At 37.6% G+C, this 27,370-nt stretch overlaps 1 protein-coding gene across 4 annotated transcripts in view; it reads left to right on the forward strand.

The window, feature by feature from the left end:
* Positions 1 to 19,149, forward strand: part of SNX5 (sorting nexin 5) — a 42,358-nt gene extending 23,209 nt beyond the window's left edge. For 3 of the 4 annotated variants that reach the window (XM_007476649.3, XM_056813853.1, XM_007476650.3), the window contains 12 exons: positions 639 to 743; positions 944 to 1,054; positions 2,393 to 2,514; positions 5,061 to 5,184; positions 6,045 to 6,140; positions 8,490 to 8,595; positions 8,694 to 8,769; positions 9,753 to 9,792; positions 9,892 to 9,978; positions 15,626 to 15,785; positions 16,941 to 17,026; positions 18,198 to 19,149. In XM_007476649.3, the coding sequence (XP_007476711.1) occupies positions 639 to 743; positions 944 to 1,054; positions 2,393 to 2,514; positions 5,061 to 5,184; positions 6,045 to 6,140; positions 8,490 to 8,595; positions 8,694 to 8,769; positions 9,753 to 9,792; positions 9,892 to 9,978; positions 15,626 to 15,785; positions 16,941 to 17,026; positions 18,198 to 18,248 (1,164 nt within the window). In that variant the 3' untranslated portion in view covers positions 18,249 to 19,149. Of the gene's footprint in view, positions 1 to 638; positions 744 to 943; positions 1,078 to 2,392; positions 2,515 to 5,060; positions 5,185 to 6,044; positions 6,141 to 8,489; positions 8,596 to 8,693; positions 8,770 to 9,752; positions 9,793 to 9,891; positions 9,979 to 15,625; positions 15,786 to 16,940; positions 17,027 to 18,197 lie in introns of those variants that run through there. The other variant, XM_007476651.3, reaches the window with a different exon arrangement.
* The last annotated feature ends 8,221 nt before the right edge of the window (positions 19,150 to 27,370 follow it).

The following is a 27,370-nucleotide window of genomic DNA, read 5'->3' on the forward strand; positions in this document are numbered from 1 at the left end:
CAAAAAAAGTTTATTTGAAGTTTAGTTTCTTTTTAGTGATTCTTTTATGCCATTGTCATTGTGCATATTGTTCTACAGTTTACAAGAATTTGTCTTTCCATATTTTTAGGAATTCCTTACATTCCTATTATCACCCTTTTTTGAGCCATCCCCCAGTCAGTGAACACCCACTTTGCTCTCATTTCTTTGCTGCTTGAATATTTTAGTACAGTTTTGACTTTTCTTTGTTTTTTTTAACTTGTTTAAATTTGCTTATCTTCCCACAGTTCTTAAAAATGGCATATGTTTAAAAAATATGTTCCAAATCGAGGATAACAGAAATGCATATTAAATAACTGCAGTTTTGCCATTGTACAGTAGAGAAGAAGTTAGAGGGTATAAACATTTTTCAAGAGAACTTAAAGCAATTAACAACTTTGTGAAAGAATTTCCCAAATCACTAATAAGAGAACTCAAAAATCAAAATAGTTTGATGTTCCATCCCACATCCAACAACTTGGCAAAGAAAACAAAAGTAATTGGGAGATCAACATTGCGGTGACATGATTTAGTGCAATCATTATGGAAAGTTATTTGGAATAAAGACAGCTCCATTTGCAACAATATGTCTTAGAAATGATTAATTCTTTGTTTTCTAGCTGAGATCTGTATCTGTGGACCTGAATGTCGATCCTTCTCTCCAGATTGACATCCCTGATGCCCTGAGTGAAAGAGATAAAGTCAAGTTCACAGTGCATACAAAGGTAATTTTATATATAGAAGTGGGGGGGGGTGAAAAGAAAAATTATAGTGCTAGATTATATTCGTTTTGTCCTTTTTTGATAGGGAAAGATGCATGAATTTTATTGCATTATTGGTAAAGGAAAGATGGCACACTATAGTTGATGGTCTATATTTACTTTAAATTGATCGTTACCTCTCAACTCCTTTTCTTCCTTTATAGACTACCCTCTCCGTTTTTCAGAGTCCAGAGTTTTCTGTTACAAGACAGCATGAAGACTTTGTGTGGCTACATGATACACTTATTGAAACCGAAGAATATGCAGGACTCATCGTAAGAGCCTTGGCTTTAAAGAGGCAAATTGTTCTACTAAGAGCTTTCCTTTTTCAATTATTGCTTGCTTTGCTTAAAATGACATTTTCTTTAATTCAGCTACATTTTATTTTGCCTTTTTATAACTAAATGATTATTTTTCCATTTAACTATGTATGAGATACTACTGACAAAACCATTCAGATGTTTGTGATTTTGCAAAATGCCACCAAAGTTATAAAATAAGCATTATTTCTTCCCTTGGCCTTTGACTTTACTTAATGTACAATTGGTTACAGACTGAAAGTAGTTCAGTAATGTTGTTTATCTGAAGTTTGTTTTGTTTTGTTCCTTAGCCTTTGTTTAGCATGAACCCATTAGATTAAGGATTTTTACAACCCAAGCCAGCCACAAATATTGGTCTTTAGTTTTATTATTATAATAGAATGGGAAAGATTCTTCATAACATTTATTGTAGCAGTCTCTGCTCAAGTAAAAATTTAGGCCTGAGCTATAGTCTCTGTTCTACTTAACTTTTGTTATTTGAATCTATGAATTGTGGCTTTGATGTTTAAAAGGATACTTAACCTCAGCCTAAAAATCCTAATAGACAATTTAATCCTAGCTGGCAGTTAAACCTTGAACATGGATTGTCCACTTAGCTGAAGCTTAAATGTTCTTTAAAAAACAAAACAAAACATTCCCATGAAGTCCCTTTGTTTGAAGACTAGAAACCAATCCTGGTTTTAATGCTGATTCAGTGATAGCTACAGTTTTGGAAATATTGAACCCTAGGAGTTTTAAATGCCTATTTAAGCTGATGTTAAAGCAGCATATACATTGCTGATGGGTCTGTGGGGGCCCATCTTCTATTACTGTCAATAATCTGCCAGCTGGCTTCAATATTCAAGTGAATAAAGACAGATAGATTTTCTTTTTAATTAAAGTTTGAAGGACTAAAGTAAGTAAATCTTAGTGCTGGTCTAGAACAGAAATTCTCCCATCTCACTTTCCTTCATACACACTGAAAAAGTGTTACAGTTAAATATTAATGGTATTGGGGGGGGGAAAGAGGAGTCATATGTGGTAGGAAGATCCCATAGACTTTTGTCCAAGTTACTCATGGAAAAGAGGGATACAGTGATTCTTGCCTGGCTATTGGCATGCCATCATCCCATTGGGAGCTACTGCTGCTTTTCTTCTGCTTCTAAATATTGCCCATTCTTGTTCTAGAACTGACTGACAGTAAAATACAGAAAGGAAAATTGAATCTTTAAATATGACCTAAAATAGCATTTCTTAAAAGATCTTCTTTAATACCATAGTCAAGAGTCTTTATGAATATTGTGTTGAATATAGATACCACCTGCTCCTACAAAGCCTGACTTTGATGGCCCCAGAGAGAAAATGCAGAAACTGGGAGAAGGTGAAGGCTCTATGACAAAAGAGGAATTTGCAAAAATGAAGCAAGAACTAGAAGCGTAAGTGTAGTATTTGGGAGGGTGGTTTCTGGTTTATTGAGAGGCCTGGTAATAGGTACAGAGAATATAACCAGTGACTACTGGCTATACAGGAATGTTGTTTATTGTTATTTATTCATTGATAGAATCATTAAAAAGTTACCGGTGGAGAGGATGAGCTCATCTCATCTAATTCCTTCACTTCATAGAGTAGAAATATTTCATAGAGGAGAAAACTTTCTGGGGTGTGTGTGGGTGAATTATCTGGTGTCACAAAGGAGCATAGCTAAGATATGAATACAGCCTTATCTGGAGAGACCACCTTTCATCTCATAAGCTAAAGGAGTGCTTTCTTTGTTCTGTCCTTGTTAATTGAGGCAGTCACGTATAAGAGCTTTTGCCCTGTCATTAAGTGGCATAATTATTCTATAACTACTTTTTTTCACTGTATTGTACAAAACCCACCAAAAGTTCTAAATGAAAATAAGGACTATGGGAGGGGCAGAGGGCCAAGGACAGAGCTTCAGGAAACACTTTGGTGTTCTTCATCTTTCCTTCTCCATATTTAATACTTTATCATCCCTTCCATTTCTAGTCTCTTTTTGTTGGCTTCATATATAATATTCTCCTTTCCTAGTTCTCTTCCTACATTTGATCTTTCTCTGATTCCTCTATTTTTCTCCGTATCTTACATAAATATATCATCTCAGTTCTGACCAGCTTTCTTAGTTTCACATATATACTTCGAACTGCCTACTGGAAATCACTGCCTTGATGTCTTCTAGCAATTCACTTAACATGTAACCACTGATTGCCATCCCCCAAATTTACTCTTTGTGACTTTTCCATTTCTGTGAATGTCTGTGTCATATTTAAAACTTTTTAGTCATTTTTTTGTTTCTTCCTTCATCTTCACATTATTGCCAAGTCCTGTTTTACTTTAGTGTCTCTTAAAACTGCCCCTCCCTGTTGTTATAACTCTATACTTTATACCTGGACTGTAATTAGAATCCCATTTTTAGACTCTCTTATCCAAGCTATCTTACTTACTAGTGATAGAACAGTTTTCTTGATGCACAGTTCTGATTGTGGTTTCCCATTGCTTGCCAGATAAAAATCCAGACTCCTATAAGCCTAGCAATTAGAGCTGTACTAGTCTGGCTTCAGTCTACCTGTTTAATCTTCTCTCACTATACCTATTCACAGACCACATATACCAATACAGCTGGACTATTTATTCATTGTTCCACAATCATCTCATACTTTTTTGCTTTTTGGCCTTTTCTTATGCCATTCCCTAAACATGGGATGTCCTACTTGTCCTACTTTGGGATATTCACTTATTAAATTGCTAAGTAAACACTCAAAACTCATGAAGTTTTCCCCTCATCATACCTTCCACTCATTTGGAAGTGATCTTTCTTTCCGCTGAACCTTCATAGCATTTTTTCATATCATCGATCACTCAGGTTTTGTATTCTTATATTTGCGTATATGTCTTATCTCCCCAGATTATGTCCTTATAAGCAGGTACCATGTCCTGTTCATCTTTGAATCTCTCTGTCCAAATGCTTTCTTGAACCATTATAGCCATTCATTAGATGATGATGATAGAGTGAATTTAGTTAGGTTTGGAAAACTGAAAATAAGATTAAGAATAACTATATAATAACTATTGTATAAATTTTATTTGTAAGTATGTTAGACCTGGACCAATTATTTCAAATTTATTTTGCCATGGTAGAAATGCAGTTGGCTGTAACCATTGAATTAGACTGTAAGCTTAAAAATTAGGGCCACATTTGCTACAATTTAAAAACTAATTCCAAATCTCCTCTTCCCTATATACCCACAGTATTAACATGCTTACATGTTAATGTGTGCCCAAATATTGGTAAAAAATTTTTAAACTCTTATTTTCTGTCTTAGAATTAATACTAAGTGTTGGTTCCAAGACAGAAAAGCAGTAAAGACTAGGTATTTGGGGTTAAGTGACTTGCCCACAGTCACATAGCTAGGAAGTAGCTGAGACCAGATTTGAACCCAGGACCTACTTCCTATCTAATAGTCCTGGCTCTATCCATTGAACCACCTAGCTACTACCCAAAGAAGTTTGTGGGATAGTTAAAAAAAATTAATAGACTCAAGGAGTTGGGGACACAATTCCCGGAGGGCCCCTGCTTACCTCAGATTTTGTGTTTGTGTTAATTGTGCAGCTGCTCTCAGAACTATCTAGCTGTTTTTGACTAGAGATTTGACTTGTCTCTTGAACTAATAAATTGTAGTAATAGATTAGTATGATTCTTGCTAATGAGATCTGAACAATAGGAGATAAACATGAAGTTATTTGATATTGATTTGATGTTTGATTGTCTCTGCTAATGCTAGAAAGTTCTTTACCAATCTGCTGCCTACCTAAGTAAAGGTAAAGATATCAGAATAATCAAATGCCATTTGTCAGTAATTCCAGGGTCAAAATTTAATAGGCCAGTAGTTAATCAGTACTGGGGATCATTAGGATGATCAAAGAATTGAGCATAGGTCTCAATACTGTACATTTATTTCAGGGAATATCTAGCTGTCTTTAAGAAGACTGTATCATCCCATGAAGTTTTTCTTCAGCGACTTTCTTCTCATCCTGTCCTCAGCAAAGATCGCAACTTTCATGTTTTCCTGGAATATGATCAGGATGTAAGGCACTTACATCTCTTTTATAGGGTCTGTTAAGATTATTGTACACCCCAAAACTCATTGAGAAAGTTCTAAGCTTGTCACTAAGTTGTATAAACTAGCGACACAGTGTTATCAAGAATAGTTTTCAGATTTCAAGTGGAACCATTGTAGAAAGCATTTTGCAGCTCATTATCTTTCCTAACCAGGATAAGTCATTTTTCTTTTTTCTTGCAAAGCACTCATCCCTGCCTTCTCTATACCTCCTACAAATAGACAGAAAGCCGTAAGCGGTAAGGTAGAGTGTAGTAACAAGTACATACTCATTTGTTTTAGGGATAAGTCCTTGGCCACATTCATTCTGCTTCTTGAAGTTTTTGTGACCAGGGACTGCATAGATTTTTTCACGTTTGGGTTCCTTGTCTCTTGCCTAATGCATGGGTGTTAGACTCCCATAATATTAGGGAATTCGATTTTTAAGCTATATGTTCATTAAATTAGATTTTTTTTTTGTTTTCTAAATAAAGGTTGCATATTAAAATGCAATCAATTGAATAATTTTTCTTTCACTGTTTTTGTAGGCAAACTAAACAAAGGTTTTAAATTTATGTGCATAAATCTCCATGCCATATCTTTTGAGGTTTCAGGATATAGACCTTTGTTTAGGCTTAACAATTATCTTCCAGCTTAGTTGGAGTAATGTTCAACACATCATTAAATAAAATGAAGTATCTTCTGAAAGTGATCACCTTTGGGAAATAAATGGCTTAGAATTTATTCATAATTCTTCTTAGGTCATAATATTTAGCGTGCACTTCATGAATGATCATTTTGAAAACTTTTTACTCTTTTTTTACCCCTCTTCTCACCCTTAATTTCAGCTAAGTGTTAGGAGGAAAAACACCAAGGAGATGTTTGGCGGCTTCTTTAAAAGTGTAGTGAAAAGTGCTGATGAAGTCCTTTTTTCTGGAGTTAAGGTAAATGTTTTTGAACCTTTTTTTCCTGGGGAGGAGGGTGTCTATTTTCTGGGTATTAAGCTGGCAGTTTTATTTTTCTAAAGGAAGAGAAAGCCAATATTACACTATAACATAGTCAATGATAAAAATGTTTCCCAATAAAAACATAGTTTAAAAACAATTTGATTTTCTCTTTTATACCCACATTTTTCCTAAATGCTTTGTATATAACTCAGTAGCAACTGCATTAGGCAAGGGAAAAAGAACATTCAAAAAGATCTGTAATATATCCTGTTTGTTTCAGTGACCTACTTCAAGCTACAGCAAGAATAATCTTGGGAGAAGAAAATAGGTTTCAAGTAGAAGCTGGAGGGAGAGCTCTCATAATGTAGATAGTGCTTCCTTCTCAGGAAGGAAGAAGCAGGTCATGATAATAGAAGGCAGTAAGGATATGGATAGAAAAGCAACAACCCAAAAGGGGTGAACAAAAAGGCAGCTAAAAGAGAGCTGAGAGGTAAAACTTGGGGTATATATAGAAGAGAGTCCAATTAGCAGAGAATCAATTTTAACTTTTCTACACTCGAATGGCAAGGATTCTTTTCCCTTGGGGTAGAGATGGCTTTACATATGCCTTAGACCTCTTAAGTGGGCATACTGATCTTAACAATAAGAATAGATTAAAACATACCAGCTACTTTTGAAAAATGTCATCATGAGAAAACTGAGCTCAAGGAATGTCTCTAGTAAATTTTAGTTGTGTGAAATTGTCATGGCAAGGAAACATCTAGGTAACTTAGTGGATGTGGATAGAAAGCCAGGCCTGGAGATGGGAGGCCCTAGGTTCCAATTTTGCCTCAAACAATTCCTAGACCTGGGCAAGTCATTGTCTAGCTCTTTCTGTTCTGCCTGGAAACCAATTCTTAGTATAAATTTTAAGACAGAAAATAAGGGTTTAAAAAAAAAAGAAAAGAAATTGTCACAGCATTATACTCCATTATTATGAGCTAGAAAAATCTATAAACAAAAATGGAAAACTTGAACCATGGCTTTTTCCATTTTGGCCGTGTTAGATCTTATTCAAATTTATCCTAGCACTTCCATTTATATATGCTGTTTAAAATAAGCTGATACTTCATTATCAAATGCAGAGAGTATAATTTCTTCGCATACTTTCAAAGTTACAGAATGAATCCTTTATTTCCACCATCATCTTTACCAGTCAAATAATGCATTATTCTTGGCCAAACCAGGCAGTGTGCCTATTGATTAGATTTACCCTCCTGGTTGTGATGCACAGATTGAGTAGCTTCTATTCAGCCACAAAAGCTTTTATGCCTCAGCTGATTTTAGTACTGAGAGATCACAGTGCTGAGATAGAACAGGAAAAGAGATGTTTCCAGTTGGGCATTCCTTGGATGAACATTTTGAACAGTCTTCCTGTGTTGAACCAGCTTCCTAAACTCCTGAGGTGCCATCACAGCTTAAGAACTCCTTTATTAGCCTTTAATGGGAAATGCAATCTCTTCTGTCCTCACAAAATATTCTCATTTTCAATTGTTTCCTCTCCATATTATCCTTCAAAAATGGGGCAACCAACTCAAATATAAAATGCTTATGTTCTCTCTTATTTCCTTTTTCCCTACCATCTTGTCCCAGATCAAAAACAAAAAATGCACCCCACCATTAACATAGAAATTTTTTAAAATATAAATTAAGGAATACTAGCAGATTGGTTTATATATAGGTACTTAAATTGCTCCTGAATTTTTCAATTCAAATTTAAGCTTTTATTAAATTCTTACTATGTACAAGGCACTATGTCAAATGCAGTAGATGGCCGGGGGTGGGTGGTGGGTGGGGTGACTGAATTCCAAGATTTGTCTCTCAAGTCCCTCCTTTGATAGGTTTATATAGCTGCTACTTGTTACTCTGAATGTTCCCTTTTTTGGGAGAAAGGAAAAGAACTAGAGAGTTGGCTGTTAAGCTCAGCTGAGCCTTTCACAGCGGTTGCTTTACTCTTTCTTACTGATGCCCACATCTTAACGTGTTCCTCCATTTTCATTTTTCTTTGAATAATACAAATAAACATTTTATGGGAGAGCTTTAAAATAGGTGAAGCCATTTTAGAATCTATTCCCTAATTGGAATACCTGAATTCTGGAATTGCCACAGTGAACTTTGGATTTTACAGCTATAATTATTCTATAGAAATATCCCAATGTATAATTGAAAATCATTAATAAATCCCTTAAAATATAACATTTTTATTATTGACATTAATTTTTACACCAACTATTCCAGATTTTCTTTCTTGGTTTAGTCAACTTAATACTTTTTTAAAAAACATTTTTTTTCTTTCCCTCTTTGTAGGAGGTAGATGACTTCTTTGACCAAGAGAAGAATTTCCTCATTAACTATTACAATAGGATCAAGGATTCATGTGCAAAAGCCGATAGAATGACCAGATCTCATAAAAGTACATACCATAGATTTACTGGGTTAATAACAAAGAAAATTGCTAACATTTTCAGCTTTGTTCCCATAGAACTGAAAGCTCTACCCTTTTTTCTGCAGATGTTGCAGATGATTACATTCATACTTCAGCCTCCTTGAATAGTCTAGCTTTAGAAGAGCCAACTGTCATCAAAAAGTAAGACAAGTTTTTGGAGGGTGGGGATGGAAAGGGGAAGATATGCACAAAAAGTTCAGGCTTACCTTAAAATCAAGTTATAAATTTGAGTAAGTGCTTAGTTGACTGTACTATAGAAGTCATTTTGGGCACTAAATTGTTCTTCTTTTTTGTTACTGATAAGACTATTCTTCTTGTCCATGGTTCTTTCCTTCCCTCTGTAGAGAACTTTCATTAATAGTAAAGAAAAGAAAGTTCTGTAAAACTAATTAAAGGATCAGAAAAACCTAGATCCCTGGTCTACCCCTTAAACAGAGAAGTGGGAGGAAGTGTCTCAAATCTTTTCATTTGGGACTGAATTTGGAGATTTAATTTTGCATCCAGTTTTGATTGTTTCACAGTTTTTATTGCAGTTGTGTAGTCATTGCAAAATTTTTTTCCTTAGTTTTGCTTGCTTTAGCTTGTATAGTTTCATATAAGTTTCTTTAGTGTTCATATTCCATTTCCTTTATGTGTCACAATTTGTTTAGCTATTTCCTAATAAGTGGGCATCTTCTGTTTCCAGTTGTTTGTTACTACAAAAAAATGTTGTGAATAATTATATATGATTCTTCTTTTATTTCTGCTGGTGGAAATGAAAGGGTATGGATATCTTGGTCACTTTTTGAATTTCCGAAATTGTTTTCTAGAATGGTTGGATAAAGGCTGATAATTTTAAAGTGCCAGAAACCTTTTTACTTTGTGTATGATTTTTGTGGGGTTTGTTTTGTTTTTTTGGAAGGTGTGGAGGAACCATTTCAAGGCTGAAATTACATCTTCGAATTTATAGTAGAGCAAATTTAAATGAATACTTTTAGTGTTTGCTGAATGCAGAGAATAGTTATGCTCATAATATAATTAGTAGTCACCTTTCAAATGATAAAGATTTATTCAGGTTTCATAAATAAGTTAAATATTTTGTTAAAAACCAATGTAATTTCCATTTTATGTCTTTTTCCCTCCAGATATTTACTGAAAGTTGCTGAGCTATTTGAAAAGCTACGGGTAGGAGCCTGTATATTAAATACCACCCCACACCCCAAAATTGGTTTTCTTATTGGACAAATTGTAAGTTTTTTAAAGTTTATTTTTGTTCTTCTTTAGAAAGTGGAAGGTCGAGTATCATCAGATGAAGATCTAAAACTGACAGAACTCCTCAGGTATTATATGCTCAACATAGAAGCTGCTAAGGTAAGAATTGGAATCTTTTTAGGAGTAACCAAGATTGATACAAATTCATCTAAATAATACTAAAAATTTAGTCACTTTGTGAATCTTCTGGGGTCAGAGAAGTTAATTTCTCTATAGTGTATAGCATAAATTAAGACATTTTGCTGAAACTCAAACTATTTGGTTGTTTTTTTCTCTTTTTGATAAATCCATGTCTATATATCATTTTAAGGACCAGTTCAGTCAGTCAGCATTATTCCTTACATTCTAAGCCTTGGAGAGACAAAAGACAAGGACAATGAGTATTTCTAGAACAAACACAAGGTGGGTGGGGGTGGAGCAGGTGGTAGTATTTGCTTTAGGGAGTAGGAAAGTGGTAGTAGTACCACTTGAGCGAAGTCTGAAAGAAAGTGATGGGTTCTTGACAGTGGTGGTACATAGGAGAGCATGGGTGAAGGGATTGCTAGTGCAGAAGGTTAAGAGAAGAAATGAGGCATCATGTGTAAAGAATAACAAAAAAAAGGCCAAATTGTGTAGAATGTAAGTGAGGAAATCAGCTTGACTTACTGAGACTCCTTGCAGGAAGGCTCAGAACAAGTAAAAGATCATCCAGGAAGGCTCAGGGAAGAAGAGTAGTGATGTTTGAGAATACCAAGGAAATGTTTTTTTTGCTCTGATTAGAATTGTCTTGCTGGGGTATATAGTCAGACATAATAGAAAATCTTCTGGGACTTTTCAGGGTTTGGATGTGGCTTACTTTTTTGATAATTTATATGAGTCTATGCCCTAAAATATAGGGGAGATTAAGATCTTTGGTGAGGATTGGATCTCACCTAACAAAGGCTGGTAAAAATGTACTTGGTTGTTTGAGGGTCTTAAAAATCTCTGTAAAAAGGGCTTTCAATAAAAAATGATGAGGCAGAGAAAAAAAAAAAAGCTCTAGGTATCCCTAAAGAATAGTTTAGAGTGAAAGAAAAAATGTAGCAGTTGAGGCATCTATACATTCACAGTAGACAAACCTATGCTCTTAAAATGTAAGAAGCAAGATGAAGTAGAGGTCCAGTGCATTAAGGCAAACTTGACCTAATAGATATTACCAGGAGTTGAAGGGTAAAGACTTAAGCCTAGAATACAACCAACTGTGGCAGGATGTGCATATCTTCAAAAGAAATAGGATTAGTAAAATGGTGGTAATGAATAAGATGGCTTATACTATTAAATTCATAAAGAACTCAAGAAAACCAAAGAAAAAGACTGGTGGAAACCATTTAGCTTAAGCTTAATGTAGGTAGGAATAGATAGGATTTGTGTCTTGGGAATACCTGGACTTTTTGGACCGTAAGAGGAAACTGAGTGGTTTGAAAAAACAATTCACATGCCTGGCACAGAAACATAATGTCATAGTGATGGGAGACATTAATTATCCAGACATTTGCTGTGTGCTCTCTCTTTGTCAAAACTAGAGCAGTTAATACCTTCTTGCTTTAATGATAATTTCAGTCTTCAGAAGTTGGAGCAACCAGCCAAGAACCTGATTTTTACTAACAGGGAGGAATTAGGTTTCTGGATGGAAATTATTATAATTTGATACCAAAGAAAGTAAGAAGACAATAGGATAACACCAAGTTGACCTTGATAAATTGAAGTTAACTCCATTGAATTACATTTTCAGGTTCTGAAGTTTCTGGTCCATTGTGAAAGATCCTGGAGCCCCTGAGTCACTGACAGTTAGAAAAATGCAAATTAATATAACGCTTGAGATTTCACTTCTCACCATGCAGATAGACTATTCTTAGGTTTTGTTATCTTTGCCGAGGTTGGAAGGGCTGAAGAAGACAGGTGTGTTAGCGTGTCATGAAATGACCCTAACATTCTGTATATCAACTTAGTGGTATTAAAAGAAAAATGACTAAACAGTCCATATTCTTTGACCCAGAAATCTCATGACTGAATATATAACCCCAATGAAGTAAAAAAACTGAAACAAAGGTAAAATACATACAGTATTCATAGTAGCTCTATTTGTGTTAGCAAGGAAATAGAAACAAAATGGGGGCTCATTGTTGACAGTTGGCTGGAAAAAGAGTGGTATATGAATGTTATAAAATGTTGTGATATAAATATGCAGAATTCAAAGAAACATTGGAAGATATGCTTGAACAAATGCTAAAAACTATTCATAGTCACTTTAGAAACCAATCCATAAAAGAATCCAATCCATAAAAGCAAGTCAAATTCTTTGAGTAATTGGAAAAACCAATAAAGCATAATAAAATCCCCCCTCCTCCCAAGTGAGGAACTAGTAGGAAAGGATACTAAATGTATTGTAGTTGTCACCAGGGAGGGTTCAATCTGAAAAGGTTGTTGAAAGTTTGCTCATAACCCTGACACAAACCACTTATCAATTATACTTTTTAAAAAACTTTTTAAAAAAGTTTGCATGCTACTGGCTGATCAGCTTAAATTAGTCTAAAATTTGGAATTGGATGTTGTGAATTTCTAGAAATGGAAGTAGTGATCACAAAGAGCCCATAACTTCATTAACAATATACAATGACTGACTAACATTTCTTTTTTCTTTTTGATAGAATAATAATTAGTAAAAAATTTTTGGCAGAATGTCATTGTAGAAAAGATGATGGAACATAAGCTAGCTAATAGTCTATTTAGATTGATTTGGAGTGGGTTGAATGGCAAAACTCAAAAGTCAGTGGTTTGGTATCAGTTTGTAGGAGAGTTCAATGGAATGGCTTAAACATCTATATCTGTTGTTTAATGTTCCCTTTAGGAAAGAAAGGGAAGGAAACATGTATTTAAATTATCACCAAGTACCAGGAACTGCCATGTGATTTACAGATATCTTATTTGACCAAACAACTGTGGGAGGGTAGGTGCTATTATTATCCCCCTTTGAAGAATTGAGAAGTTGAGGTAGTCTTTAGTTCAGTGATTTGCCCAGGGTTACATAGATAATTTGTGTCTGAGGCTAGTTTGAATTCTTGGTTCTGTATTCTATCCACTGCCCTGCCCAGTTGCCAGTGACTTGGATAAAGGCTTATGTGCTGTGCTTATCAGATTATCAGATAACAAAGCTGGAAAGGTTAGCATGTGAGATTAGTCAGGATTCAAAAAGATCTTGACCAGCTAAAGGATTAGACTGAATCTCATTAGATGGCATTTAATAAAGACCAATATAAAATCCTACTTAAGCTCAAATCTACTTCAAGTACTAGACAAGCCAGCATGTTTAGGTGTTTTTTTTTTTTTTTAATCTGAAAAAAGATCTGGCAGGGAATGCTAGTTAGAGGATTACAAGCTGAGAATGAGTCAGCATTATGATCTTGGGCTAAGGGAGGCGTAACTTTGAGGAAGAAAGGCCTAAGCCATTCCTCCATATTCTTTTTTTTTAAAATTTTTTAATTTATTTTAATCCTTACTTTCTGTCTTAGAATGAATACTGTGTGTTGTTTCCAAGGCAGAAGAGCCGTAAGGGCTAGGTAATGGTTAAGTGACTTGCCCAGGGTCACATAGCTAGGACATATCTGAGTCCAGATTTGAATATAGAACCTCCTGTCTCTGGGCTTGGCTCCACTGAGCCACCCAGCTACCCTGTCCATACTCTTACCTTAGATTGACCATGTGTGGGCTACAGGGTTCAAAATCTGCTGCCACAGTTTGGGATGGACACTTATAAGCTAGAGTCTTCTTGGAGGGTAATCAGAATAATAAAGCACACAGAGTCTATTCAATATGAAGATAAGCAGAAGGGACTGGGGATGCTTAATCTGGAGAAGGGAAGACTGGGGGCACATAGTAATTGTACAAGCATTTAGAAAGCTGTCATGTGAAAGAAGGACTAGACTTCACTCAGTTTGGCCTCAAGAGCATAGTGAGATTTGGGGGAACTTCCTAAGTATTATAGTTATCCAAAAGTGACATGGACTGCCTCAGAAGCTGTTCTGGGTTCTCAAGCAGAGGCTCACTGACCAATGGACTGGGCATTCTTTTGAGATATGACATGGACTAGGTGGTGGCAGAGACCTTTCTAACTAAAATTCTGACTAAAGTTTTGTTAGTTACAACATTTTTTCATGATTTCCACCTGGTATATTGAGCTTGGAGACCTTTTATCTCTAGGAGGTAGTAAATAACTTCTAAGTCTTTTTAGGGTTTGTTTCCATCTGCATGTTCTCTTCTTATCTTCCTTCCCTGCATATGTTTTCTGTCAAGTAGTGACTGATGTTTGCTAGCTTTGACCTTTGGCAAAACACTGAGCTTCTGTTTCTTCATCTGTAAAATCAGCAGATTGGACTAGGTGACCCTGCAGGTGCCATCTGGTTTTAACATTCTATAGTTCTTGTTGATCTTTAAAGCAGAAATATGAAGGCATGAGAGTTCTTTGAGGGATTTATTCAACAGATGCATTACACACTTGACATTTGAAGGGCACGAAAAGGGGCATGGAGGAACCAGCTGGCCTTGGACACGGCTCTGTGACCGTGGGCACAGCATGACTTCTGAGGGCTCCTCAGGAACAGACTTAAGTTTGAGGCCAGTTTCTCATTTTCATCGATAGAAGGAGTTTCCATATCTGGAATTCCTCATGCTAAGGAAATCATCCCTGTAAAAGAGAGCAGAGATTGCTGTGTGACCTGGGGTTTTGGGGTTGAAAGTCTCTGCCTGCCCTCAGGGTTCTTCCTGGTCTATTGGGAGCAACTCACAGCAGGTGCTCAGAGAAGGGAAGGCCCCATGCACGGCGGACAAGTTAGGGGTGGGATGGGGAAGAACCCTGTGAAAGAGGGGATGTCTAAGTTGTGTTCTGGGGTGAGGGATTCTGAAAGGCAGAGGTGAGGGGGGGAAGGAGACCGGCATGTGTGGAGATGGGGTGTCGGGAGGAAGAGAAGTAGGTCAGCTTAACCAAAACAGATGGTGAAGAGAACTTCAAATGCCAGACCAAGAAGTTTGTATTCAAGATATTTCTATTAGAGGGGAACTTTGGGCAGATCACTGTTGTAGGAATGACACTGTGGTGCCTAGGGTAAATTGAAGAAATGAGGAAACTGGTGAGGAGGCTATTGCAATACTGTAGTGGTCCAGGCTGTAGTTGAGAAGAACCTAAGAGAGGAGTGTGTGAGCACATGTACCTGTGTGTACATACAGAATGGGGATGGATGTGTGAGAGATGAGGCAAAATCAATGAGACCTAGATGGGGGAAGGCAGCGGCAATGAGGAAAAAGCCAAGGGGTGAACTGGAGCAGCTAGAAGGAGAGTGGTGCCATTGAGAGAAATAGGGTATTTGGGAGGGTGAATGGATTTGGAGGGAAATAAAATTAGTTCTGTTTTAGACAGTTTTAAAGGTCATGCAGGTAAAGTAGGCTAGCGGGTATATACTAACATTGGCTTTAGATACCAATCATTCACAAAATCAGATCAATTCTAAAAGATACAGAGTATATCTTATATATTTTAAAAATCTATACCTACAATCAAGCCATTTTACTTCTGAAGTACTAATACCATAAACTTTCATTTTATGTCATTATAGTATGGCTAGTTTGGAATAGTTATAGATACTTAAAACCAATGTCATGTTTTGATTCTTGCCCTCCATATATGTGTTTGGAATTTTTAAGGAAAGCTTAATTGTCCTACGTGTCTTCTTTCCAGGACCTCTTATACAGGCGTACAAAAGCCCTCATTGACTATGAAAACTCAAACAAAGCTCTGGACAAAGCCCGGTTAAAAAGCAAAGATGTCAAGCTGGCTGAGACTCACCAGCAAGAATGCTGTCAAAAATTTGAACAGCTTTCTGAATCTGCAAAAGAAGGTAGAATGGCATTTATCTGTTAACAGATCTCCTTGGTGTAGTTCAGTTATGGACCTGTTAGAAGAGCATGTAAGAGAGTCTTAATGGTTTAATGTTTGCTACAGAATGGATTAATCTGAGCCTCAGGTTGAAAAAGAAACATGGAAAATTCTACTGTATATATACACTGAACATCAAATGTGATTACAGACACAGGTGTGTGGTGGGTGTGGGAAGGGAAGCTTACAGAGTAGATCCTGTCTAAAGTTTTCTTAATGTGTTTTCCTTAAACATTTTTGAGTTGAATTCTGTGAGAAATTCTAAGCCATTGGAGATGTACATATATATGTCTGGGAATTAAATGCTAAGTGAAATGTAACATACACCAAATTGCTCAGCTTTTCTGTTTAGCAATGTGGTAGAAGCTAACTTAATTTTCTTTATGGACTGAGATAGCATTTTCTTGTACAGCACAAATTATCAACTAGTCCTGTGAATGAACATGCTAAGTACAAAATTTGTCTTTACTCTCTACCTGTAGGCATACACTTTTATTTGTGTTTTTCTTGTGTTTTCCCTGAAATTTGTTTTTCTTTACCCCATTTTTTTAAAAAGATTCTTTCTAAAGACTTAATTTTAAAAAAAAACATGTAAACTAAATTTGGATCTTAGACAGTGATTAGGAGACTGTTTAAAAGTTAGGAAGCAACGTTTTATACTGGGAGAAATCACAGTTGTGCTTAACACTTGACTAAGAAGTATTAAAGAATTGAATGTAGTTACACTATAAATGGTGGTGTTTCAGGTTTATTCTTTCCAGTTAGTGGAATTGCCTCCTATCCCATCATCTTAGCTATAAATATGGGCTTTTCTTTACATCAGTACTTCCACAATAAAGATACTACAGGACCTTAAAATTCATGATTTGTAAAACAGATGGGCTTGCGTCTTTTATCTAGAAATACCAGCTTTATTCATCAGTGAGATAGCTTTGGGATGATCCTGATTCAGTTCTGAATGGAGACAAGATACTCTTTTTTTTTAACATCCTAATTTTCTATTTTCAGTTCCCCATTGCTTTGATATAACATTGTTGTGAATGATTAGCATTTCCTTAGGGTAGAGAGAATGAAAAATTTTCAGTTTTCCAAGTTGAACGTTTGTCTTTTTCTGTAGAACTGATCAGTTTTAAACGGAAAAGAGTGGCAGCATTTAGAAAAAACCTAATTGAAATGTCTGAACTGGAAATAAAGCACGCAAAAGTAAGTTTTATCTTTATGTTGAATTACTATTTGGTGCCAATTCTTATTCCATAGATTGAGAAGCAGTATACTTCTCTTATTTTACTGACAAAACTTTGTGCTAGCTGTCTCAGCAGATGTAATGTTATTTGGCTTCATCAGAAATATCATTGGGGAAAATAGCTGTAATGGGACTCTTCTGGAGGTGTCTAAGCTGCCCTAGTCCCGTCAGTTTGTCAGGAGAAGAGGAGAAACTCCTCAAATGGAAATTGGGTTGGAGAAAAGAACTCCTAAGAATGTTAGATTGGGTTTGGAGATCTTTTTACAATGGACTTTAGCTTTAACATGTTAAAGAGCTAATCATCATCTATCATTTTACAGTGATATACAGTAGTAGGGCTCTTCCCTAACCACAGAGGATTGTTCCAAGTCCTATTAGGGATGGCTGAGACAAAGATTTAAATGTATACCTGCTGACCTCCATATATATATGTGCTCTCTTTCCCTGCTCCTGCCCCATACCTCTGTGCTCCTGGCCTCCCAAACCACCCCCATTCCTATCCCAATTACCACCCCAAAAAAACAAAACCTTAACAAGGGGGGGGAGACTGCCCCCACAGGTGAACTTCCAACTCTTCTAGTTGAGTATAGATAACTGAAACCATGGATAAGGGGGCTCCTTTTGGAAACAATATTGTGAAAAGTCATGACATTAATTTATGTTCACATATTCTAACACCATGATTCTCATACTTATTTGATAATTTAAACTAATTGAAGACAGATTTAGTTGACCACCTGTTTGTACTCTTTGTACATAGAAGTTCTCTATGAAAATTAAACCATTCTCTTGTAAAATAAGAAATAAAGTTGTTTTTGAGGGAGCAACTATAGCTGTAGGTATTTATATTTAATTCATGCCAAGAAATAAGGCTAAACTATCAGAAAACCTAGGGCTTTATTTCAGGATGTGAAGAAAAGCAACACAAATTAGAAAGGAATAGCTATCTGAAATTTGGCATATCATTGGATAAAAGTATTCACAACCAGCTCTGTATCTGACTTTGAATTTGTCTCATGGAAACGTCAATCCAAGTGGATTTTAATTATTTATTAGAGCATATTCATCTTAAAGATAGTTGATGAAGTGATTTATTAGACTGCCTCACAGCTATTTCTCCCTTCCTTCCAGAATAATGTCTCCCTCTTGCAAAGCTGCATTGACCTTTTCAAGAACAACTAAGTTGCCTTCACTCTGAATGAACCTGAACTGAAGATGAATGTGAAAACCAGCATTAATTGCACTCAATTTCATTAGCCATGGAAGATTTATTTTTACTTTTGACTAAAACTTTAGTTCGAAAAATTTATATGAATAAATATTTTACTTTCTGAGAAACGTGACTAATGCATAACCATGTTTAAATTTTTAGAAATTTCTTTTTGAGGTAAATTGCATGGATATAGCTAACCTTTCTGTCAAATACTTTTAATACCTCAAGGTGGGCAGGATAGAAGTCCTAGATTCTAAATCATTCTTTTAAATAGTAAGGAAAGGAACCTGAAAATGTGCTTGTTGGAGAGCTTGGTACAAGAGTGTCCCATTATTTCTCACACTCCCATTCAGTTGTAAATTAAAAATTGGAATTAGGAGTTAATTATGTACAACAAAACCTTCTTCAGCTCAAGAGTTGAATGAGAAATATCCAAACATTCCATTCTTTTATCAGATTTTTTTCTCCTATTATTTCCATAGTTTTTTAACCACCTCAAGTATTTATATTGTATTGGGAGATCAAGGATATTTCATTAGATTTATTTTTGTAAGTAATCTTATACAGTACAGCTTTTGTAGTTAGAATATAAGTACATTTGGAGAAAAGAAATTTTCTCCTATTTAGTGTCATCAACTTAGGAGGGAGAAGAAAATGCCTTAAAGGTATGGAAATAATATAGTGGCCTAGTATAATATAATTGGCCACATTGATTTTTTTTTCCTTAACTACTCCTACTGCCTGGTATGGGGGAACCTAAAAATCCATTTGTGAGAGGGCTTGTGTATGTCTGTTTTTTTTCTTTCTTTTTTCTTTTTTTTTACACAAAATGGTTTATTGCAAAATGTGTAATAAAACATAAAGAGAATACTTCTTGGAATTTGCTGTTTTTTTTTTTTTTAATTATGTGTTAATATATGTCAAGACTTTTGAATTTGTGATTTGAAAGTATGTTAATTACAGTTGGGTAGGGGTTAATAATTGTGGCTTTCTTTGAGGGAGTAGGGGAGGTGGGAGTGAAAGGGAACCGACTACAAGATGTTGTATGAAGAGTTATATGTGAACTGCTCTTATTTCATGGGCAAAAGTCAAACTAGAATGTAACAGCTAGGAAGCCCTTTTCCATTACTTGCTTTCTGAACCATTATTTTTGATGGTGGTCTTCAGTGCCAAAAGGCTTACATGGGTCTCCACAAAGTTTTATGGTCTCAGATGCCATTTCCCAAAGGATTTAATTTTTAAACAAGTTAATGAACCAGGAGTTTTAGGCTATTTCAGACAAATGAAATGGGTTGGTATGGAGGATAATAGGGTTCATTCTGAGAATGGGGAGAGGAACAAGGGGAGAATGAAGTAGTAGCCATTCCTTTTGCTTTGTTGTTGTGTAATTTGGGGGAGGAATGTTGGAAGGCCTTGAAATTTAGGAGAAGTGGTGGTGCTTTGTTCCATGGGCAATGGGAAGCTCCTAAAGGCTTTCAAGTTAGGTTAAGGCTTAAGTAGAGTGATGCCTCAGGAAGATTGCTCTAGAAGCAATATAAGTGGTAGATTAAAGAGAGAGAAGAGGCTAGACAGGAACATTATTAATTAGGGCACTACAATATAAGAGATTAATATGAAATGAAGAAACATATTAAACTTAGGAAAAATATAATTGTAGGAGAAAAGGAAGAACTAGAACCAAAGTTCTGAGCTATGATGATAATAGCAAGAATAGGTAAGTTAGGAGTGAGGGGAAAACTTCTTGGCCTACACTGAATTTTAGGGGAGAGGAGGAGGAAGGCCTTGGACAAAATTAGCCAGTAGATCATTGGAGAGTTGGGGCTAGAGCTCATAGGATGTCTCCCTTGAGGTTAGATATGTAGATTCCTAGGTCGTCTACATAGATGATGAATTGATAATTTAAGAAATTATTAAATGAGACAAGCATTCCTGGTCCTTTGGATACTTGGAGGGAAAGACAACTGGCAGTGGAAAATCACAATCACATTTTAGGCACAGGGGCAAAAAAATTCACACAGTAGTTGAGAGAGGGGTATATGGCATGGGAATGGGGTTGTGAAAGCAGGCAGTATTAAGTATGGGGAGGGGACTAATCATGTAACTGAAAACTGGAATTGGAAGCACCTGAGCAGCATGGGCTCTTGAGAAATGGAAGAGTGTTGAGGGTCGGGCAGGAGTTTGAGGGTCTTATTTTTAGTTTTTTTGTGGGAGTGGAGGGATAGACTTATCTGTACCACCTTGGGGTTCATTTACATAGCACATCATCCCAAAATTATCAGTACCATTTGGTGATCTGCTGGTTATTACTGTGGAGGTTTAGAATTTGAGATTTACATATAGGAGCAAAAGGCCCTAACAGCAAAGACTAGATGGCTTCCCTTGATTTAGTACATTACTGGGATGTGAATTTTGGTTCATATGTGATACAGTTTATGTTTCAGTCCTTTGATCTTTGGGTAGGTTTGTATGGCTTCCCAGTTCTCCTTTGCAATCTTCCTACTCTTGCCCTTTTATATTATCTACTTGGAAGAATGGTCAGGGATATCAGAATTGTTACAGTTTTAACACAGATGGTATGGGAATGTGTAGAAAGAAAAGACCTTTGGAGATGATTGCAGTGTTGGTGGGAAAAGGATAAAGACTTAAGAATAAGTTTGGGTGGGGAACAAGTAGAGGTATTTACCAAGTTCTAATTCCTAGGTCCTGGGAACACAAACTATCTTTGCTTTTAAGTTCAATTGGGAGTGGGCAGCTAGGTGGTTCAGTGGGTGGAGAGACACCCAGAGATGGAAGGTCCTGGGTTCAAAGTTGGCCTCAGACACTTCCTTAGCTGTGTGACCCTGGGCAAGTCCCTTAGCCCCTATCACCTAACCCTTACCACTCTTCTGCCTTAAACCCAAGGCAGAAGGTTAGGGTTTAAAAAAATAAGTTCTATTGGGACTATAGATAAATAAATGTATCATGCTTGCAGAATGAATATTGGGTATTTGGGAGCATATATGGCAAGACAGTTGTCTGGTGGTATCCAGAAAGCTCTAATATATAGTCTGAAACTATTAAGCACCTACTATGCACCAGGCACCGTGCTAATCAGGGATACAAAAGAGACCAAAGACACCTTGTCCTTGAGGAGCTCACACTAATTCGAGAGCCAACAAACTGAGAGCTAGACACAGGACAAAGAGGAAGAAGCTTGGATGAAGAGGGTTTGGAGATGAGCTTTTAATTGGGAGGCCAGTGACCTGGGAAGCAGGGTATGAGGCCTGGAAAGGGAGGAGGGGCCTAGGTGGGAGTAGGAGAAGATTCTGAATTTGGGGGAGTTTGCCAAGAAGGGGGTGACGTAATGAGCCCAGTTCTTTAGGAGAATCTGGTGGCTGCCTGGGGGATGGATCCGATTGGGGAGAGTGTCCGGCTGACTCGCCAGGCAGCTCTGGCAGTAGTCATGGGACGAGGCAGTGCGCAGTGTGCACCAGCACCAGTGGCAGCGGTGGAGGAAAGAAAGGGTGTATTGGGGAAATGGAGCTGAGACCCAAGTGGCAACAGCTTGGTGGCAGGAGTGGGGCCGACCCCTGGAGGATGATCTTGTCCTCAGAAGAGAGGAGGGCGCAGGAGAAAGGTGATGAGTTTGGTTTTGCTTCTGTCTTTAAACCCTTAGCTTCTGTCTTGACAGTTTCCAGTTTCTCCACTTCAGTCAGTCATCCATTCATGCAAGGCTTTCCAGGTTTACCTGAAGTCACTCTTTTTGTCGGTTCTTGCAGTGAAACAGTCCACTGTGTGACTAACCATCCTTTGCTGAGCTAGTCCTCAGTTGGTTAATCACCACGGCATGCTTCCACTCCGTTCCAGCCTCCCAGCTAGGGAGACCACTTGGGCTAGTGGCTGTGCATTGTGCAGGGAGCCTCGAGGCTCTCCGATACAGTGGGCCTGAATGAATGGAAAGATGAACAGGGCCCCGAGAGGCAGAACTCATCCTTCTGGACAGATTAGAATGGGAACAGAGCCATGGTGATGCTCTTCCAAAAATGGACGGGTCAGGATGGAGGAGTAGTTTTGGCCATGGGATTGGGGGAGATAAAGAGTTCCATTTAGCATGTGTAGCGTCTGAGATGCCTTCTATTTTGAAATATCTTAGGTAGTGGGTAATAATAAATTGTATACACAGAACTTTTAAAATGTGCAAGGTTTTTTTTATGTGTTCTCCTATGAGCGTCCCAACAATCCTGTAAGGTACTATTTCTGATGCCCATTTTAAATTTAAAAAAATTTCCCCCCAAGGCTAGGTGATTCTTGTCTCCCTCCCCTCTTCCCTTTCTCCTCCTGGAGCTGACAAGCAGTTGCACTGGGTTATACTTGTATCATCACTCAGTACCCATTTCTGTATTATTCATTTTTGTGATCCTGTGATCTTTTGAAACCAAAACCCCAAACCACATACTTCTATAAACAAGTGATACATCACATGTTTTTCTTCTGGATTTCTACCTCCGCACTTCTTTATCTCGATGTGGATAGCCTTCTTTCTCATAAGTCCCTTGGGATTGTCTCGGATCGTTAAATTGCTATTAGTAGCAAAGTCTATCACATTTGATCACCCCACAGTGTTACAGGGACTGTGTATAATCTGGTTCTGCTCCCTTCACTGCATCAGTTCATGTAGGTCTGTCCAGTTCTTATAGAAATCCATCAATTCATCATTCTTTATAGCACAATAGCATTCTGTCACCAACACTTACCACAGTTTGTTCAGCTGAATTCCCCAATCAAGGGACATCTCTTCATTTTCCATTTTTTTTGCCACCACAAAAAGCGATGGTGCCCATTTTATAGATGGGAAAACTGAGGCTCAGAGATGATTAAATGACTTGCCCAGGGTCACATAACTTTTTTTTCCTTTTTTTATTAAACGGGTCACATAACTTTAAATTTTTGAGGCAGGGTCTGAACCCAAGTTTTCCCAACTCCAAGTCTTACGTCTGTCTACTGTGACATCTACTTGCCAACACCAGGCTGGAGCTCTGGAGAGTCTAGAGCTGTATATATCTAAGTCATCTATTGTAGAATATTAGTTAATGGAGAGTTAATTAGGAAATAGGATTAATTAACAAAATTTATTGATAGATGGATAAGAGAGAGTCAGGTGAGTTGGATTTCTTTAAGTCAGAGTGGAATGTTCCCAGAGGGTGATGGGAAATAAAAGGAATATTCCTCTCTACTGCAGAGATTTAGTAAGTCTGCAGGAGTTGACAAGATCACCCAGAATGGATGTGAGGAAAGTAGGAGGCCCAGAGTACAGATTGTAGAACATGGCTGATACGGTCCAGCAGAGGAAACAAAGAGCATGAAGGTGCTAACAAAGAGTACTGTCATGAACACTTGCAATATCTGCCAAGAGAGTAGTCAGTAGTGTTAGATGTTACAGAGATGTCAAGAATGATGAGGGGTACATTTGAGAATGAGATCATTGAGATCTCTGGGTAATTTCAGTGGAGTGGTGAGGTCTGGAAGCAGATTGGAAAGGGTTTAGAGAAGGAGAAGCTATGAGGATAGGCAGTCTTTTCTAAGAGTTGGGAGAAGAGCAGAAAGAAGCGAGGAGCTTCATTACATTGTAGTGTCAAGTGTTTTAACATGAGGGCAATCTGGGAATGTTTGCAGGTGGCAGGGAAGGAGCCAGAACTTCACTGAATCATGGTGACTAACTCTAGCAGCAAAGAAGAATAAAGGAGCCAGTCAGATGATGGGGATGATAAAGGTTTGTAGTTTGGCAAGAGATGGAGGATGATGGGAAAATGGGGAAGGGATTGAGATCAATTATAGAAGTAGAATTGGAGAACTGAAAAGGACCTCCGTGGTCATCTCATCCAAACCATTTGTAAAAGCAATTCTCCCTGTGACCTACCTAGCAAGTGGTTCTCCATTCTCTTCTTAAAGACCTCCCAAGAGAGGGAACCTCCCATCTCGTGAAGCAGTTGCTGTTGGACAGAGAAGAAATTTTTTCTGATATTGAGCCTCTATTATCCACTTTGTATTTTCTGCCTTGGACGAGAGGGTCAAAATCTGGAGAAAGATCAAAGGATAAGAACTGGGGGAAAGCCGTGGTGTCTGTAACAATGTCACTGGTGACTTTTGAAAGTGTTTCCGTAGAGGAGTAGGAACCCAAGCCCCGTGGTAGGGGGGTTTTGAGTTAGTGGGTAGCAAATAGAGACAGGAGAATGGGAGAGCATAGAATCATGGGCTCAGGTGAAAGAATTAGCTTTGATAAGGATGGATAACCTCTTCAACCACTGAGGCCAAGGAGGAAGGGAGATGAAGGACCCCATGGTAGATGGCCTCCATCTTGCTAATTTAAAGCAAGTTCCATTTCCTGGTCAGCAGCAGTACTGGAATGGAAGTGGGGCCTGGAGGTAAGAGGTGATTTGGGATAGCTAAGCAATATAAAGACGTTAGATGAGGGAAAATCCTGCTTTGCAGCAGCAAAAGCCAAGTCCAAGTTTGGTCATAGTTGTCCAAGGGAGAGCAATTTGGTAATTTCTAGTTATAGCATCTCTGAGATAGGAATAGAGAAAATAAGGGTTTAACAAGAGATTAAGTTTGAGAGCTCAAACCAAAGTTTGAGATGAGTATAATTGGAATTCTTAGTGAGAATAAAAAGGACAAGAAAATCAAGGGTAGGGGACTTGTTTAATTGTGAATTTAAGTTCTGAATTGTGAAAAATGAAGATAAGACTGGGGTGATAAACTAGGAAGAGAGTCAATCAACAAACATTTATCACATCTACTATGTGTCAAGCAGTGTGTTAGACACTGGGGATACAAAAATAACTTCATAACATTTATGAGAATAGCTTTATAATATAGACTCTAATGGGGAAAGATTAAGGGACTTGAAGATCACCATGAGGGCATGAAAGAATAAGTTACTGAGAGACAATATAAATAAAATATTTACATGTTTTATTTTACTCATATATACTTTTTTCACATGTGCATAATAAAGATGAAAATAAGAATAAAATAGAAAAAAATAATAGATATAAAAGGTCAACATTCAGAATCTTGGAGGTGGAAGTCACGTTGGGTCACCCAAGTTAATATTAAGTCATCCCACCATAAGGATGATGGTAGACATTGGAATTGAGAAGAAGACCATGCCAGATGCGTTGAGTGATGGACTCAGGACAGGGTGATGTAATTCAAGAGAACAGATTGTTGAGTGATGGTGACAAACAGAGCCCTGAGGGGACTCTGGCCTTGGGAAGCAAGGAATGTGCTGTGTTTTCCTGGAGGACAGGAGAAGAGCCACCAGCCTTGGTGAGAGGTGGCAGAGAAAGTGGGAGGGATTTCAAATAGTGTCCCAGGGAGGAAGAGATTGAAGAAAAAGGGATTTAATAAAAAGAATAGAGAGTTCTACAGAGAGTCTGAGAAAGGAATTTCCATCCAAGCCAGGAATCTTAATCTCTCCTTGTTACATGGATCCCTTTGTTAGTCTGGTAAAGTTTATAGACTTTCATCTCTTTAAACGTTACCTTCTATTTTAATATCAATTCTAAGACAAAAGAATGGCCAGGTCTAGGTAACAGGTTCAGGGACTCACCCAGACCCACACAAGTAGGAAGCATCTGAGATCAGATTTCAAGCCAGGACTCCAGGCTAAGGAGAACAATCTATTCATAAATAGGTCCAAACTTGATGAAAATGAAGGGTACTAGCAACTGAGGGGGCTGGGAAAGACCTCTCCGGGCAGCTGGGTGACTCCTTGAGAACCAGGGTGGGAGATGAGAGGACCTCAAACACATCCTAACTGTGTGACCCTGGGCAAGTCATTTAACCCCAATTGCCTACTCCTTTCTGTCTTGAAACCAATATTTAGTATCCACTAAGAGTAAGGTTTGTTTGTTTTAATGGCTTTTGTGCCATTAAAAGTCTTGAGTCTTGAAGGAATCCAAGGATCCTAAGAAGCCCCAGATGTTAACAGAGAGAACATTCTAGGTCTAGAGGACAATCAATACAGCATGAGTGAGGAATAGCAAGAAGGCTGGTAGGTCTGGACTATAAAGAAGATTGTAACAGTAAGAAAGGGTCAGATTGTGGAGAGCTTTAAGCACCAGAGAACTTTCAGATTTAATTCTGGAGTTACTAGGAAGCAAATGGTGCTTATTGAGAAAGGGAATGATGTGCTCAGAGCCAGGCATTAGGAAAACCCCTCTGGAAACTTTCCCTTTTCCTGTGAGGGGAGGCTTATAGGAGGCAGGAATGAACTGAACCATTTCGTCCATGATTTTCTAGATTTTTCTGGGGCTGAAGAGTGTGGCTATCATCCAAGCAGCAGCCACCCTCATTATTCCTCATCAGCTGCCATCACTGCCTCCAGCATGGCCAAGAGAGCAGCTTTTCCCCCAAAAGGGACATGTCTAAGGTGATCAGTTGATGACATTTGACTTTTTGGAGGAATGATACCTGCTACCTTCATAAAAATTGATTAATAGGATATAACAGCCTCACAACCAAATATGTCCTTTTTAGACCACAATGGTCTAAAAACTACACTCAACAAAGGGCTGCAGAAAAAAAAAAGACTAAAAATCCATTGAGAAACGATATCCGTCAGTGAATTTTTGCCTATCCTTCTGCTCCATACAGGAGCTCTTCTGTTAATCCAAAAAAACATTTTTAAAAGCTTATTTACATTTTGGAACAAATTAGTATTGAGAGCTAGAAAAAGATAAAAGTGTGGTAGACGGTAGCAATGCCTGATTGGTGTGTTTCATTATTGAGAATATGGGGGGAAGGGGGGGACAGAGAGAGAATGAAACAGAGAAAATGGACTGTCAGAAATGGTGAGGCTTTTTTCCAGCTGGGGTCTCTTGAGCAAAATGAAAGGCAGTCATTGATTTATATTTCATACGTCCCTAAAGCAAGGTGGTAACTTGAATCCAGTTCCTCTCCATTGCCAGGCAAAGGGGGAGCTAAGAAGTCATTTCTGACTGGTGGGAGAGTGGGCAAGTTGCTCCTTTGGGTTCTCATATTGTTTAGTTCACACATGCTGAAGAGCCACTCTTCCTCAGGATAGAGTCCTTAGAGATGAAAAAGTAAA

Source organism: Monodelphis domestica, chromosome 1 (assembly GCF_027887165.1).
Source record: "Monodelphis domestica isolate mMonDom1 chromosome 1, mMonDom1.pri, whole genome shotgun sequence".
Lineage (NCBI taxonomy): Eukaryota > Metazoa > Chordata > Mammalia > Didelphimorphia > Didelphidae > Monodelphis > Monodelphis domestica.